The sequence below is a fragment of the Lathyrus oleraceus genome, chromosome 7, assembly GCF_024323335.1.
Source record: "Lathyrus oleraceus cultivar Zhongwan6 chromosome 7, CAAS_Psat_ZW6_1.0, whole genome shotgun sequence".
NCBI classification, from domain to species: domain Eukaryota; kingdom Viridiplantae; phylum Streptophyta; class Magnoliopsida; order Fabales; family Fabaceae; genus Lathyrus; species Lathyrus oleraceus.
Window position 1 is genome coordinate 295,256,464 of NC_066585.1, and position 15,395 is coordinate 295,271,858.

The 15,395-nt window shown below is 31.5% G+C and overlaps 1 protein-coding gene across 1 annotated transcript; it reads left to right on the forward strand.

Annotated features, from left to right (window-relative positions):
• Window positions 1-8,612: 8,612 nt before the first annotated feature.
• Window positions 8,613-9,834, forward strand: LOC127103504 (uncharacterized). The gene is made up of 3 exons (XM_051040756.1): window positions 8,613-8,634; window positions 8,748-8,835; window positions 9,420-9,834. The coding sequence occupies exons 1-3, from the start codon at window positions 8,613-8,615 to the stop codon at window positions 9,832-9,834; spliced, it is 525 nt and encodes a 174-aa protein (XP_050896713.1).
• Window positions 9,835-15,395: the final 5,561 nt, after the last annotated feature.

The following is a 15,395-nucleotide window of genomic DNA, read 5'->3' on the forward strand; positions in this document are numbered from 1 at the left end:
TCTCTTTTTGAGTTTATTACCCAAATATTGGTAATATCTCATTTTTCTTCCTCAGCTGAATCCTTTATTGGATTTCCCCATCCGAGTCCGCATTTTTATCCTAAGTATCCTTCTTGGATAGTTCTGCTGTATTGGCATATTCCCCCAATACATGCATCTTTGCGTCAGCTCGAGTCTTTCCATTGATTTATTTTCATGGAATCCCTTCGTGTCTCCCAGCAAGTTTTCAAGTCGTGACCTGCTCACGCATTTTTACCTTTATTTCTCCCCAGAGTCTCTATCCCCCTAGTGAGTGTATTACTCCTATGGACTTTCAGTCTTTCTCTGATTTCTTTTTCCTTTGTGGCCATATTTCCCCATAGAGTATTAACTTTTGCATGCATACATCTGCATCATGAGGTCTCTTAGGGACCAAAATTCGTATCTTTGTTATTATTTAAGCCCATTCTACCTCGTCGAGACGAAGATTTTAACCTTCATATCTCCGTCTAGAATGACCTTAAATAGGGGCATCTGTAAGACCCTTATTTTGACCCTAAGATCCCTTATGGCACCATATCATTGCTCATTGCATTGCCTCAAGGATCATAGCATGTGTGGCTTCTTAACCCTAGGGTTGGGACTTGTGTGAGTTGGTTTGAGACCATCAAGCATGCTTGAATTCTATATTATTGCTTTTCTTATTTTGTTTACTAACCAAAAGCACAAAAATATGTCACTAACTTCTTTTGTTTTGAAGCTCAAGCAATCATGAGATCCCTTGCTCCTAGGAGGCTCCTATGCTCAATGAAATGGCTAGATGAAGATAAAAACAAGCATGACAATGGTTCACAAAGTTCCTAATCATCATATATGTCTCCCAAGTATCTCAATTTTCCAATTTGATCAAGATAAATCGAAGGGCTTGAGGTTTATTTCCCAAGGAAACCCTAATTCAACTGTGCATTGACTGTGCCTTGCTCATGAAGCAACCTTAACCTATGATCAAATTCAATAAAGGTAATTTCTTTCATTCACTATTTTATGCATATATGAGCCTATTTAAGTATCCTCAATCATTCATTTATCAAGATTTGAAGTTTGGCCTTGAGAAGTTGACCAGTCAAGTCATCTGACCAATCTGAGATCCACTGAGACCTAACTTTTAATGTGTTTGTCAAATGAATATGACCACAAGAGAAAAAATGTTCTTAAGAACCTTATTAACAACTTTCATGTTCATTAAAAATACATTTGAAGCTTGGAAGGTCATCATTCATTTCAAAACATTATAGGTCATTTTGACTGAAACCCTAATTTTGGGTCAACTTCCCAAGGACATAACTTCTTTATTTTTTATGGTTTTGAGGTTACACCAATTGCATTAGAAAGCTTAAGATGGCTACTTCAAATGTTATGTTGTAAAAAGTTTCATAATCTTAAAAGAAACACATGTGATAATATAAAACATTATAGGTCACTTTGGACCAAAACCATTGAATGTGAACAATTTTTGAGAGGATGAGAATTATTGAGCGAGTTGAACAATTTTCAAAGGGAATGAGCGCGATGAATAATGACTGACAATATGAAATCGTGAAGTATGTAGAGGCAAAATAATCACAATTGTAAAAAAAAATCGTGAAAAAAATTGGATGCAGAACAATGGTTGATGAATTGAAAAATAAAAAATACAGTTTCTTTTTATGATAAATTTGTAACATTGCAAAATTAAGATAGCGCTTTCTTTTTTATAATACATTTTAAATGAGAGAGGAGGGAGTTAGAGGGTAAAACTTATATTCCCTTTATTTATATATATATATATATATATATATATATATATATATATATTATATATATATATATATATATAATATATATATATATATATATATTTCTTTTTTATAATACATTTTAAATGAGAGAGGAGGGAGTTAGAGGGGTAAAACTTATATTCCCTTTATATATATATATATATATATATATATATATATATATATATATATATATATATATATAGAGAGAGAGAGAGAGAGAGAGAGAGAGAGAGAGAGAGAGAGAGAGAGAGCGAGAGAGAGAGAGAGAGAGAGAGAGAGAGAGAGAGAGAGAGAGAGAGAGAGAGAGAGAGAGAGAGAGAGAGAGAGAGAGAGAGAGCGAGAGAGAGAGAGAGAGAGAGAGAGAGAGAGAGAGAGAGAGAGAGAGAGAGAGAGAGAGAGAGAATATATATATATATATATATATATATATATATATATATATATATATATATATATATATATATATATATATCTTTACTTTCTCCTTCTAATATTTTAAAAATCAGATCGGTCATTAAATCGTTGAGGGTGATTGTGTGGTTTATTGGTAAAATTTCAAGGTCATTGGTTGAATTACATGACTAAATTGGATTAAATCGGATAATTAAGTTGAATAAACCAAATAACTCAATTGAATAAATCAGTTTCTCTAACAAAACTATATAGTTACTAAATTGATCGAATCAGATGACTACATCTCTAAAACAATCATGACACCTACCAAATTTCAAAATTTCAAAATATCATAATTTTACAAGGTTAGTCTTTAGGTTCAAATTCTAAATATAATAATCACACACAACAAAATAATATAAATACAAATCAAAATAAATTTTGAACAAATCTAATTTCAACATAATAAATAACAAAATAAGTTCGGTGTTTAAACAATTTAATTCGAAAGAGGGAAAGTTGTTCCAAATTAGTTTTGAACAAAGTCTAGTTCTATTTTAATTTTAATTTTCATAAAAAATTATCTAAACGATATCGTTTTGTTTGAGAAAAAAAACATTTAATTCATCAATTTTCCAAATTCGTCGATCCATAAATTTTTATTGATTTTGTTCGATTATGGTTGGCTCTTACTGGTTTAATAGCTTATTCTATCCAACAATAAAATCAGAATGATGACCCTTTTGATTCTCGATTCGACTGACTGGTCCAATCCGATTTTTGAAACACTGTCACCACCTGTCCAGTTTCTCACACTTTTATATTTGCTAATCCCTCAAATTTGGTATACGATTTTCATTATAAACTAGTGAAAACCCCGTGCCTACGCACGAGTATTGGTATGATACGCGCTTTTGTTTCCAAAATATAATAAAAATGAAATGAAAAAAACCAAAATTGTGTAACCTAAAGAGTTTATTATTTTTTATAAGAGATAATAAATTAGTGCCTATAAATTTTTCGTATATAAAAATATATGAATCAACCGTATATTTTTTTCAATATATAAATATTATTTTCTTGTCATTATTTTTAAAAATATTTGATTCATTAGTAAATTTGTTTCCATTATTATTAAATATTTTGATGAGTAGCTTCATTTTTCGCGTTTCATATGATTTTGATATTAGGAGAAAATAAAATTTATTAAAATTTTAAATTAATATATTTTTCCAAATATTTATATTGAATTATTTATGCGAAAAGTATGAATTAAAAATAATTGTTTTAATTTGATGTTTTAAAAAGTGATAAGTTATGAGTTGGCCAAAATTTGTTTACTATGGTTGATCAACATCACCAAAAATATTAATAACAATAAAAATCTTAAATGGACAAATAAAAATTATATATTAATTAATTAAAATCCTCATAGATTTATAATATTGTATCATTAAAAAGTATAGTGATTTGGTTAATATTTTTTTTGATAAAAAAATGTCGATGTTTTCAGAAAAGAAAATCACATAAGGCTCTTTGTGTGATGAGTGTTAGGAGGGTGCTTATTCAAAATAAATATTTATAAGGATCATGTTCCTTTATCAAATGAACACAAAACAAAAATTTATGTTTGTTCATGTCTGTGAAATGCTTAAGTAATTAGCCAAAAGTATGACCAAACTTTGAAAATAATTTATATAACAGTTAATTGAATAAGAAAAAAGTGAACTAAAAAAAGAAACTAAGTTACCGTGGCATTTGGCATATAGTCGTGAAGCTCTAGATTTTAAAAGTTGTTAACCTTTTAGCATCATTTGATTATCTAACAACATCATACTACATATACCTTTTAATAGTTGTGGTGCAGTCTATGAGTTGACAGGTTAGACAATTTTCTGTTATTATTAAATAGAAATTGTGACTAACAGTATTTTTTACAATATCACACAAAATCTTACTCTTAGGATTAGGGAAAAGTAAGATTTCACATCAAACATTGTATATTAACTGTGTTGGTATTATTTTTCTATATTTCCTTAAAGAAACATAAAATTAACAACAAAATATTTTGGCTAAATTTGAATACGGTTCTACTATATTTGTTGGCTTTGGCAGGCACAAGCCTAATGATATGTCATGGATGGGAAATACAACTTGGATTTGACAAAACATGTTGCACCAAAAACTATATCCAAATGAAGTTATCGTAAATATGATGTTAAACCAAATGATGGAGAAAAATGCTTCAACAGACTTCTAAATTCATCAACAAAGAGCAGTAAATTTATCAGAATGAATTAGTTTGCCACGTGAAAAGCACCTGTGTTTTGTTAGATATAATTCAGATCCATTTAAGTTGAGTTTGAAGTTAATTTGAATTTCATTTAATTATGAATGTGTGTATAATTAGAAGCTGAGATTTCAGTTTGATATATAGAATTCATGTGTAATAGAATTTCTTAACAGTAAAAAGTTAGATATAGATTTACATTTTCTCTCTTTCATCATCATCATTTCCATCTTCTTCCTTTTGTGCAACAACAATTGATATGTAGAGCTCCAGTTCAGATCTATGAGAAACACCATCGAGAAACATAAGTGAACGTGAGGCTTGTATGATTAATTTTGTGTCTTGACTTCGCGTTGAATATATAATTAGAAACACAATAGAATCATATTTCTTGATTCTGAGGGATTGGTAAACACAAGTGTTTAGTCCTCTAATATTCTTTTTTTAGACCGGACCTCAATTAATGGTACATGGGAAAGATCTTTTCCACTATTATCGCATAATTTTTGGATTTGGTTCCTACCTTAGCTTCCACAAGTCTTTATGAGAAAGGAAAAATAGGTTTATAGGGAGGAGGGACAACATAGGATGGTTCCTTCTCGGCCTTTTCAACAACATCCTTTTTAGGTGGTGTTGGTAGAGTCACTTCAACCCCTCTCTCTCTCTCTCTCTCTCTCTCTCTCTCTCTCTCTCTCTCTCTCTCTCTCTCTCTCTCTCTCTCTCACACACACACACACACATACACACACATTAATAAAAATAAATAACACCAATAATTAATAACCTAGTTCGATGCAACGTCACCCACGTCTAAAGGGTTATAATCCAATTAAATAAAATATTTAAATATCTTTTTTATTCCTCTATTTTAATTTTTTTTAGATTTTAGTTTTTCTTTTAAAAAAACTAAGTTTTTTGTTGTCCCAATTTAATCTTTTATGATTATTTTTGTTCCCTCATGTTTTGTGTACGTGATGCCTCGTTTTGTGTACGTGATGCCTCGTTTTGTGACGTGGTCCTAACATGACATTGTATATTGTCTATGTGGTGCGACATCACGCATTTCCTTCCATGTCATATTTTTAAAAATAAAAAATTAATTTTAAAATATTATTTAATGTAATTAACAATTAATAAATAAAATAATATTTGTTAAATAATTCACAGTGATACATGTTAATAGATAATTGAGAAAATAAAATGTTCTCAGACAATGGGGTTTAAATCAAGAGAGGATCCACGTTAAGATTGATTGTGGCTATAGCCACGCCAATTTTTTTTCTTTTTTCTTTTATATATATATATATATATATATATATATATATATATATATATATATATATATATATATATATATATATATATATATATATATATATATATATATATATATATATATATATATATATATATATATTAATTTCTTATTTTCTCTCCTTCTAATGTTTTAAAAATCACATCAGTCATTAAATAGATGAGGGTGATTTTGTGGTTTATTGGTCAAATTTCAAGGTCATTGGTCGAATTGCATGACTAAATTGGATTAAATCGGAGAGTTAAGTTGAATAAACCAAATAACTCAATTGAATAAATCAGTTTCTCAAACAAAATTATATAGTTATCAAACCTATCGAACCAGATGACTAGATGTCTAAAAAAAACATGACTCCATCAAATTTCCAAATAACATAATTTTACAAGTTCAATCTTAAAATTCAAATTCTAAATATAATAATCATACACAACAGAATAGTATAAATACAAATCAAAATAAATTTTGAACAAAATCTAATTGCAACATAATAAATAACAAAATAAGTCAAGTGTTTAATAAATTTAATTCTAAAGAGACAAAGTTGTTCCAAATTAGTTTTGAACAAATTCTGCTTATATTTTAATTTTATTTTTCAAAAAAATTATCAAAACGATATTGTTTTGTCTCAGGAAAAAAAGCATTGAATCCGTCAATTTTCCAAAATCGTTGATTCACAAATTTTTATCGGTTTTGTCTGATTATGGTCGGCTCTTACTGGTTTAATAGCTTATTCTATCTAATAATCAAATCAGAATGATGACACTTGTGATTCTCGATTCGACTGATTGGTCCAATCCGATTTTTGAAACATTGTCACCACCTCTCATGTTTCTCTCACACTTTTATATTTATTAATCCCTCATATTTGGTATATGATTTTCATTATAAACTAGTAAAAACCTTGAGCCTACGCACGAGTATCGGTATGATATGCATATTTTTTTCCAAAATATAATAAAAATGAAATGAAAAAACCAAAATTGTGTAACCTAGAAAGCTTATTATTTTTATAAGAGATGATAAATTAGTGCTAATAAATTTTCCGTATATAAAAATATTTTAATCAACAGTATATTTTTTCTAATATATAAATATTATTTTTATTTTGTCATTATTTTAAAAATATTTGACTCATTAGTAAATTTGTTTCCATTATTATTAAATATTTTGATCAGTAGCTTCATTTTTCACGATTCATATGATTTCGATATTAGGTGAGAATAAAATTTATTAAAATTTTAAATAAATATATTTTTCCTAATATTTATATGAAAAATGTGAATTAAAAATAATTATTATAATTTGATGTTTTAAAAAGTGATAAGTTTTGAGTTGGCCAAAATTTGCTTTCGATGGTTTATCAACATCATCAAAAATATTAATAACAATAAAAATATTAAATTAACAAATAAAAATTATATATTAATTAATTAAATAAAATCCTCAGAGATTTATAATATTGTATCATTAAAATGTATAGTGATTTGATTAATATTTTTTTAAATTAAAAAAATGATTCTTACTAAATGATTTATTGATGTTTTCATAAAAGAAAATCACATAAGGCTCTTTGTGTGATGAGTGTTAGGAGAGTGCTTATTCCGAATATATATTTATAAGGATCATGTTGCTTTATCAAATGAGCACAAAACAAAATTTTATGTTTGTTCATGTCTTTGAAATGCTTAAGTAATTAGCCAAAAGTATAACCAAACTTTGAAAATAATCTATATAATAGTTAATTGAATAAGAAAAAAGTGAAATAAAAAAAGAAACTAAGTTACCGTGGCATTTGGCATATAGTTGCGAAGCTCGCAAATTGAAAAGTTGTTAACCTTTTAGCATCATTTAATTATCTAACAACAACATACTACATATACCTTTTAATAGTTGTGGTGCAGTCTATGAGTTTCCAGGTTAGACACTTTTATGTTATCATTAAATAGAATTTGTGACCAATCTTATTTTTGACCAATATCCCGCAAGATCTTACTCTTAGGATTAGGGAAAAGTAAGATTTCACATCAAACATTGTACGTTAACTGTGTGTCGGTATTATTTTTCTATATTTGTTTAAAGAAACATAAAATTAACAACAAAATATCTTTGCATATATTGAATACGACTCTACTATACTTGTTGGCTTTGGCAGGCACAAGCCTAATGAAATGTCATGGATGGGAAATCCAACTTGCTTTTATCAGTCAAACTCTTAAAACGAATTTCATCCAAAGCATGTTGTACCAAAAACCAGATCCAAATGAAGTTATCGTAAATATAATGTTAAACCAAATGATGGAGAAAAATGCTTCAATAGACTTCTAAATTCATCAATAAAGAGCAGCAAGTTTATTAGAACAAATTTGTTTGCCACATGCAAAGCACCCGTGTTTTGTTAGATATAATTCAGATTCACTTAAATTGAATTTGGATTTAATTTGAATTTCATATAATTATGAATTTGTGTCTAACTAGAAATTGAGTTTTCAATATGTTATATAGAATTCATGTGTAACCTAATTTCTTATCCGTAAAGAGTTAGTTACAAATTTACATTTTCTCCATTCCATCTTCATCATCTTCATCTTTTTCCTCTTGTGCACCAATAATTGGTATCTAGAGCTCTAGTTCGGATCTATGGGAAACACCATCGACAAACACGAGTGAACGTGAGGCATGTGTGATTGATTTTGTATCTTGAATTCGCGTTGAATTTATGATCAGATACGTAATAGAATCACATTTCTTGATTCTGAGAGATTGGGAAACACAAGTGCTTTGCGAGATCTGAGTGAATTCTTGCACAAGATCGAAGATGGGCAGTGGAAATAGTAGCTGTAACACGAAGCTTCAAGTCTTTGATGGAAATAATTGGAATTGGTGGATGATTTAGATGCGTGTGTTATTTGTTTCTCAGATGTTCTTGATCTCGTCAATGATTGTTATGCAGCGGTTGTAGTAGATGCAACTGAAGCACAAAGGAACATGTATAGAGATATGAGGAAGAAGGATCAGAAAGCTATATTCTACATCCATCAGTGTGTGAATATGAATGTTTTTTAGAAGATTGATGATTTGGCAACGACGAAGGTTGCATGGGACATGCTGGTATGATGCTATGATGGTGATGCATCATTGAAGAAGGTGAAGCTTCAATCTTTATGTAAGCAGTATGAGAATCTCGATTTGAAGAACAATGAGAAGATACCTGATTACATCTCTAGAGTGATTCTGATCACAAATAAGATGAAATCTTATGGAGAGACTCTCTCTGAACAAGTAATCATTGAAAAGGTACTGATATCTCTTACTCCTCAGTTTGATCATTTTTTGTAGCAATTGAACATTCTAAGGATCTGAGCACCATGAGAATTAAAAAGCCGTAAAGCAGTCTAGAAGCACAAGAGTTGCGTCTGACTGAGAGAACCTCTGAAAGAGAGGTAGAGCAAGCTCTAAAGGCATCTTCTGGTAATAAGAGTCAGAAGTAGTCTTGGTTAGAGACCAAGAGGAGACATGTTGGTGGTTATCAGAAATCAGAAGCCTCCAATTCTGATGAGAAGATACATCAGAAGGGAAAGGAGAGTTTGACAAGAATAAGGTTCATTGTTATTGTTGTAAGAAGTTTAGTCACTTTGCTGCTGACTAATGGTAAAAAAAAATCAAAAGAAGAAAATATAGCCAAAGGAGAGTTTGATAATGATGAAATTGTGTTATTGATTGCTTCTGAGTCTGATGGTAGGTATTTGGTAGACTGGTGGTATATGTACACTGGCTGCTCAAATCACTTAACTGGAAACAAATTATGGCTGATTAATTTTGACTATAGAAAGAGGACAAAGATCATATATGCTGATGATAAGTATCTGAATGCTAAAGGAATGAGAAATGTCAAGGTAAAAGTGAAGAATGGTAAAATTGTTCTGATCAAGGATGTTTGGTATGTTTATGGCACGAAGAGAAATACGACGAGTGTAGGTCAGCTAATTGAGAAAGGGTTTTTTAGTTACTATGCAGGACAATCTCTTGAGGTTGTATAATTTTGATTAAACGCTGGTTATGCAGTATGAATAGGGAAACAACAGAACATTCAAGGTGAATATGGAGACAACTAACACTAAGTGCCTTAGTGAAAAAGGGGCTAAAGGTGACAGTGAGCCGTGGCACAAGAGATTGGGGCATCTGGACTTCAGAAGCTTAGGGAATCTGAGTTCTAAGAAGCTGGTATACGGAATTCCTAAGATTGTGAAGCCTGGGAAGTCATGTGAGATATGCATAAAAGGTAAGAAACCAAGATTTCCATTTACATCAAAAGTAGCCCGAGAGCAAAACATGTTTTGGGGATAGTGTAATAAGATGTGTGTGAACCATTTGAAGTACCTTCACTTGGAGGAAACAAGTATTTTGTGTCTTTTATGGATGAGCTCATAAGGGACATGGGTATCACTCATCAAGTTTAAGCATGAGGTGTTTATTGAGTTTCATAAGTTCAAGTGAGGTTGAGAAACAGAGTGGTTAGAAGATAAAAATTTTCAGAACTTATGGTGGATGTGAGTACAAATCTACAGAGTTTATAAGGTTCTGTGAGGAGAATGAAATTTATAATGAGGTTACTGCTTCATACACTCCTCATCATAATGGTCTTTCTGAAAGAAGATATAGAAATTTGCTTGATATGAAAAGGAGCATGCTGAAGGAGATGAAGCTTCCTCACACCTTGTGGGGAGAATTTGTTGCCACTGCAACATATTTGCTCAATAAGTGTCCAACCAAGAAGCTTAAGGAAATTATTCCTTTGGAGAAGTGGATTAGATATAAGAAATGTGTGAGCCATCTAAAGGTGTTTGGTTCTATTTGTTACAAACATGTTTCAAATGCTAAGAGAAGGAAGTTGGTGACAAAAGCAGTGTTATGTTACTTGTAGGGTATTAAAGTAGAAAGTCCTATAAGATCTATTATCATGTAATTAACAAGGTATAGTTCAACAGAGATGTCATTATGAAAGAATCAGGAGTGTGGGATTGGAACAAGTCTCAATCCAACTCTGGTGCAACGTTAACACCTGAGTTAAATTCTGAAGATATTTTAGATACTGAAGGAGAATATGTCTCTAAAGTAGATTTTGAGTCTGAAGGTGACTATGATGGTGAAGAATAGTCTGAAGGCGAATCTGACTCTGAAGGTAAATCTGATTCTGATCCAGATTCTGATGATGATAAAGACTTTAGTGGTAATCAAACCTCAGAAGGTGGTCAAGGCTATGAAGGTAGTCCAACATCTAACATTGTTCCAACATCTAAAGAAGATTATGAACAAGTTCAGAGACTACAAAGAATTAGAAAAATACTGAGAAGATTTATAGAGTTTGACATCTTACGAGACATTAAGATAGATTCTGAAGGGGAAATCATTCAATGTGCCATGTGTACCGGTAAATTCATGACCATTAAGCTATGGATAGACTTAACATCAATAAAACCAGAGTTGCAACCGCGCTTTTATTGTTTCCAAAGGAAAAGGGAAAAGTACGAACAAAATCCAAAAGATAAGAAGTTTTCAAATCAAAACTAATAAAATGCCAGAGATTACAGGTAAGGGGGTTGGTTACACAAAGGGAAGATGTTAGCACCCAAAGTGTCCTAGGTACTCCTAGGGAGCCCTTTTTTATGTGTGTATGTGTTTTGGTATAAAATGATATTTGCAATAAATAAAGTGTGGGGATGAGAAAAGAATTCATTGATTATACTTTTGTGTTTGACAAGACCTTCGGACTTGTGCCTACATACCAACATAAAAATGAGGGATCAAAACCTCGTAGTTCGTGGTATCAATTTCAAAGTGAGTTGATTGGTTTTAACAAAAATTAAATTTTAAAGAGGCACAAAGGGCCTAAAAGACTTTGCATGAGTGTTAGTTCTTTTTGTCTTTTGAAATTTCAAGTCGATATGGTTAAGTTCATTTACAAGTTTGATTTAAGAAAAGCGTTTAAAAATGCAATGACATAAGGCCAAAGTTTCTAATTTTCAATAAAGTCTAAGTTTAGAAATTACAAGCAAAGAAGGTCTTTAAAAAGCAGGAGAGATTTTGAAATTTAAGAGAATGGGAGGAGATGAAGAGACCAATCCTAAGCATAAAATTTAAAAGTTAAGAGTTGAAAAGATCTGACCAATGAGATGCAGTCCAATAGACAAGAATGTCATATAGAAACCCACTTTTTCTTTAGACTTTAGAATCAAGCAATATCAATAAACAAGTAGAAAGATGAGGAGCAAGGCATCAAATAAAGATAGCCACATCCAAGTTAGCAACTTCATAATCTTCTTCCGAATCTTCCCATGTATCAGATGGCATACTCTTTGAATGGCTCAGAATAAGGCATTAGACACAAGTTCAAAATAACATTTGCATCAAGACCACGTAGCAGATGAACTCAAGTGGATCCCAATACTTGTATCAGATGAAAGCTCAAATCACAATCACTTGGTTTCAAAAATGTTAGCATTGGCCAAGTCCTTTTGCATAGGGAATGTTGCCTAATTGTAAGTCCAAAGCTCAGATCAAATCCAACAGTCCACACAAATATTTTTTATGATTTTTGTTGTTTATTAAGTATCTTAAGGTCCTAAGACCACAAACACAAACACAATACACAAATAAATATATACAAATCACAATATATGGCTCAAGTGAGCAAAGTAAAAATGGCATAAGCATAAACAAGTTGAATGATATGTAAAATGGCAAATGAAATGATAAATGACTTGAAATTAAATTGCATAAAGTAAATGACTTGAAATTAAGAGCAATAATAATAAAAGTTATTGTCGGTTGGTTAGATGTTAGTGAAGTTTTGCTTTTCAATTGATTAAGTCATTCTTTGGAGAACACTCAACCCTCTATTCACAAGCATGGATCCTTGAACCAAGACATCTCCCAAAGGAAGGAAAAAAGGCCAAGTTTCCATACAATACCATGAAAGGGGGAGACTTGCAATCTCACTTACTAGAATGTTATGCCTTTTGGGTCAATATTTAGCGCTATGTGAAGCAATCGTAACTGGACTTATGTAGAAGCCACAACTATCTGAGGTCGGACAATAAATTTATTGGTGTTAATGCATGTTAGAGATATGGTATAATGAACCATACTCCTAAAACATACCACACACAAAAAGAAAATGATCAAAGAGTGGACCTAATCTCATCCATACTTGTATTGGTTCATCTAACATGAAGTTATTGATGAACACATTAGCCTTAGGATATTGGGACTTCACTGGTCAATGAAAGGAATGGGATAGAATGGGATTGAAGATGAAGAGGGAGGGGAGATGAGATAAACACAAATTGGTCATGGGAGGAATTTTATCAAATTAAAATCATTCATTCATTTTGGGAGATGAAATGTACATTTCATCAATCCCCTAAATCCAATGAAATTAATCCAACAAAAGTCAAATCAACTTTGACCAAGGCCCAAACCTATAGTCAAACTTCACAAGTCAATAAAAATGGCTCAACATAATTTCTACACAATTAATCAACTAAAAATTAAATTAAAATGCATTTAAATTAATTTATGTTTGATCAAAAACCTAAAACCTCTTCTAAACACCAAATAAATGGCCAAGAGATTTATCATAGGTCAAACAAGGTCAAAGGACCTTGGACAAAAAAATTCATTATTTTTGAAAAGTCAGAAGTATTTTTAAACAATTAAAAATATGTAATTAAATGAAATATTCAGAAATTCAAAAAAAGGAGAGTCATCTGATCTCCCTCCTTAATTGAGGTGGCAGATCAGATGGATGGAAATGCACGTTCCACATGTTCCCAAGTCAATGTGTGTACACACATGTAATCAGAAGCAACACACGAGATTAAAATATTTAATTTGGATCCTATGGCTGAGATGTGTGACAACACATCACCGGAGCTAGGGCTCCGGTCTTCTTCTCCGGTAGACCTCACCGGACTGGTCCACCATCAACCATCACCAAAGTGAAAAATCAAGACATGGATTTAAAGAATAAAATGCTTAGAAGTTCGAATCTGGCCTCAATTTTGTCCAATTTCAAGTATATAAAAAGATACAGGGATTTGAATTTTGAGGATCATGAACTTAGTTGCTTCGATTTAACCTCAAAGCAACTCAATCTACTTGCCTACATTGATAGGACTTCAGACAACCAAAAATCATAAAGAATTATGGAGAATTGAGAGAGAATCTAAGAGATGAAGTTTCTGAAAAATCTCCTTCGAGTTGATCGAAATCCACTTGATCTTGATCTGGATTTGATTGATTTTTCTTCCTCTTGCTTGCAGAAACCAATTGAGATGAAAAGGGAAGTGAATTTCTGGAGTTTGAACTGCCAAACAGAAGATGAAGTTCAAGCTCGATTTTAAGAGAAATCTTCAGAAATTCTATGCCAGTGGGGGTTTGAATCAGTCTAGCAAAGCTTGGGCAAGGTGTTGATGATGATTCTGAAGCCTTGCACTTGTTTAAATAGGCAATGCACTTGATATTTTCACCACTTGAAATTTGGCCAATTTTAGAAACTTCTTTGCATGGGTGCATGGGCAATTATTTGGGCCTTAGAAATGATGCAATCCATTTCGAATTCGTGTGCAAAGTGTATTGAATCCATCATGTGGAAGCATGCAAAAGAGTTTGATCATTTGAATTCAACTCTTGCCAAAACATTTCTCATAATAAAGCCATGTGCAAGTCCCTCCTCAATTTTGATCCAAATGAGATGATCTTGGACACTTTGGAAGGGTGAGATCAAGGGGAACAACTTTCATGTCGAACACTTTTTCATTTGAAGCTTGGATCATGATGAATTTTGAGGTGGAAGTTTGGGAATCAAACATATTTAAAAAATTTCTAAGTCTCAAGTCAAATGTTCACTTCTTCCACCTTGAATAACTTTTTCTATGGACTTCAAATGAGAATAGTTTCTTCATCAATGTTGTAGAGCTTCCAAACCTATTAAATTTGGTCACAAACTTGACCTCATTTGGATTTATCATGAAGGAGTTATGCATTTTAGAAGTTGAGGAAGATCACTTATTCAATGGTATTGGCCTAAAATGACCTATAATGTTTCCTCTTGGCACATGCATTTTCCAGTTGAATTTTCACTTACTCCAAACATCAAAGTTGAATTTGATCAGGAATTTGAATGGATTTCGTCTCATGAAAATTGAGCAAGTTATGGTCTTGGGAAGTTGACCTCCAAACTAGGGTTCAGACAAAATGACCTATAATCTTTCACCATGAAAAATGACTTTCCAAGAAAAACTAGATCTTGACTTCAACATGAAAGTTTTTTGTAATGTCATTTAGAGTAACTTTTATCTTGGAATAATTTTCATATGACAAAACTTGTAGGAGATAGGGTCTAGGGAACCCCAGTTTTGACTAGTTGACTTTCTCTGGTCAACCACCATGAACCAACTTGATAGCTTGACATTCTATTGATTTTTGGGACTCATGGAGGATCATATATGCATAAGATGATGTAATGTGAAGTATCCCTTGAAATATTTGATCAATTGTTGAAGAAACTTGTTGAAGAAGTCACACAAGATACCCAGAT

Bases quoted from the DNA above. Each gene is read 5' to 3' on its own strand.
- LOC127103504 (XM_051040756.1), top strand. From the start codon at position 8,613: ATGGGCAGTGGAAATAGTAGCT. The intron at 8,635-8,747 runs GTAACACGAAGC...ATTGTTATGCAG, and splicing joins GGGCAGTGGAAATAGTAGCT to CGGTTGTAGTAGATGCAACT. The intron at 8,836-9,419 runs GTGTGTGAATAT...TGTTGTAAGAAG, and splicing joins GCTATATTCTACATCCATCA to TTTAGTCACTTTGCTGCTGA.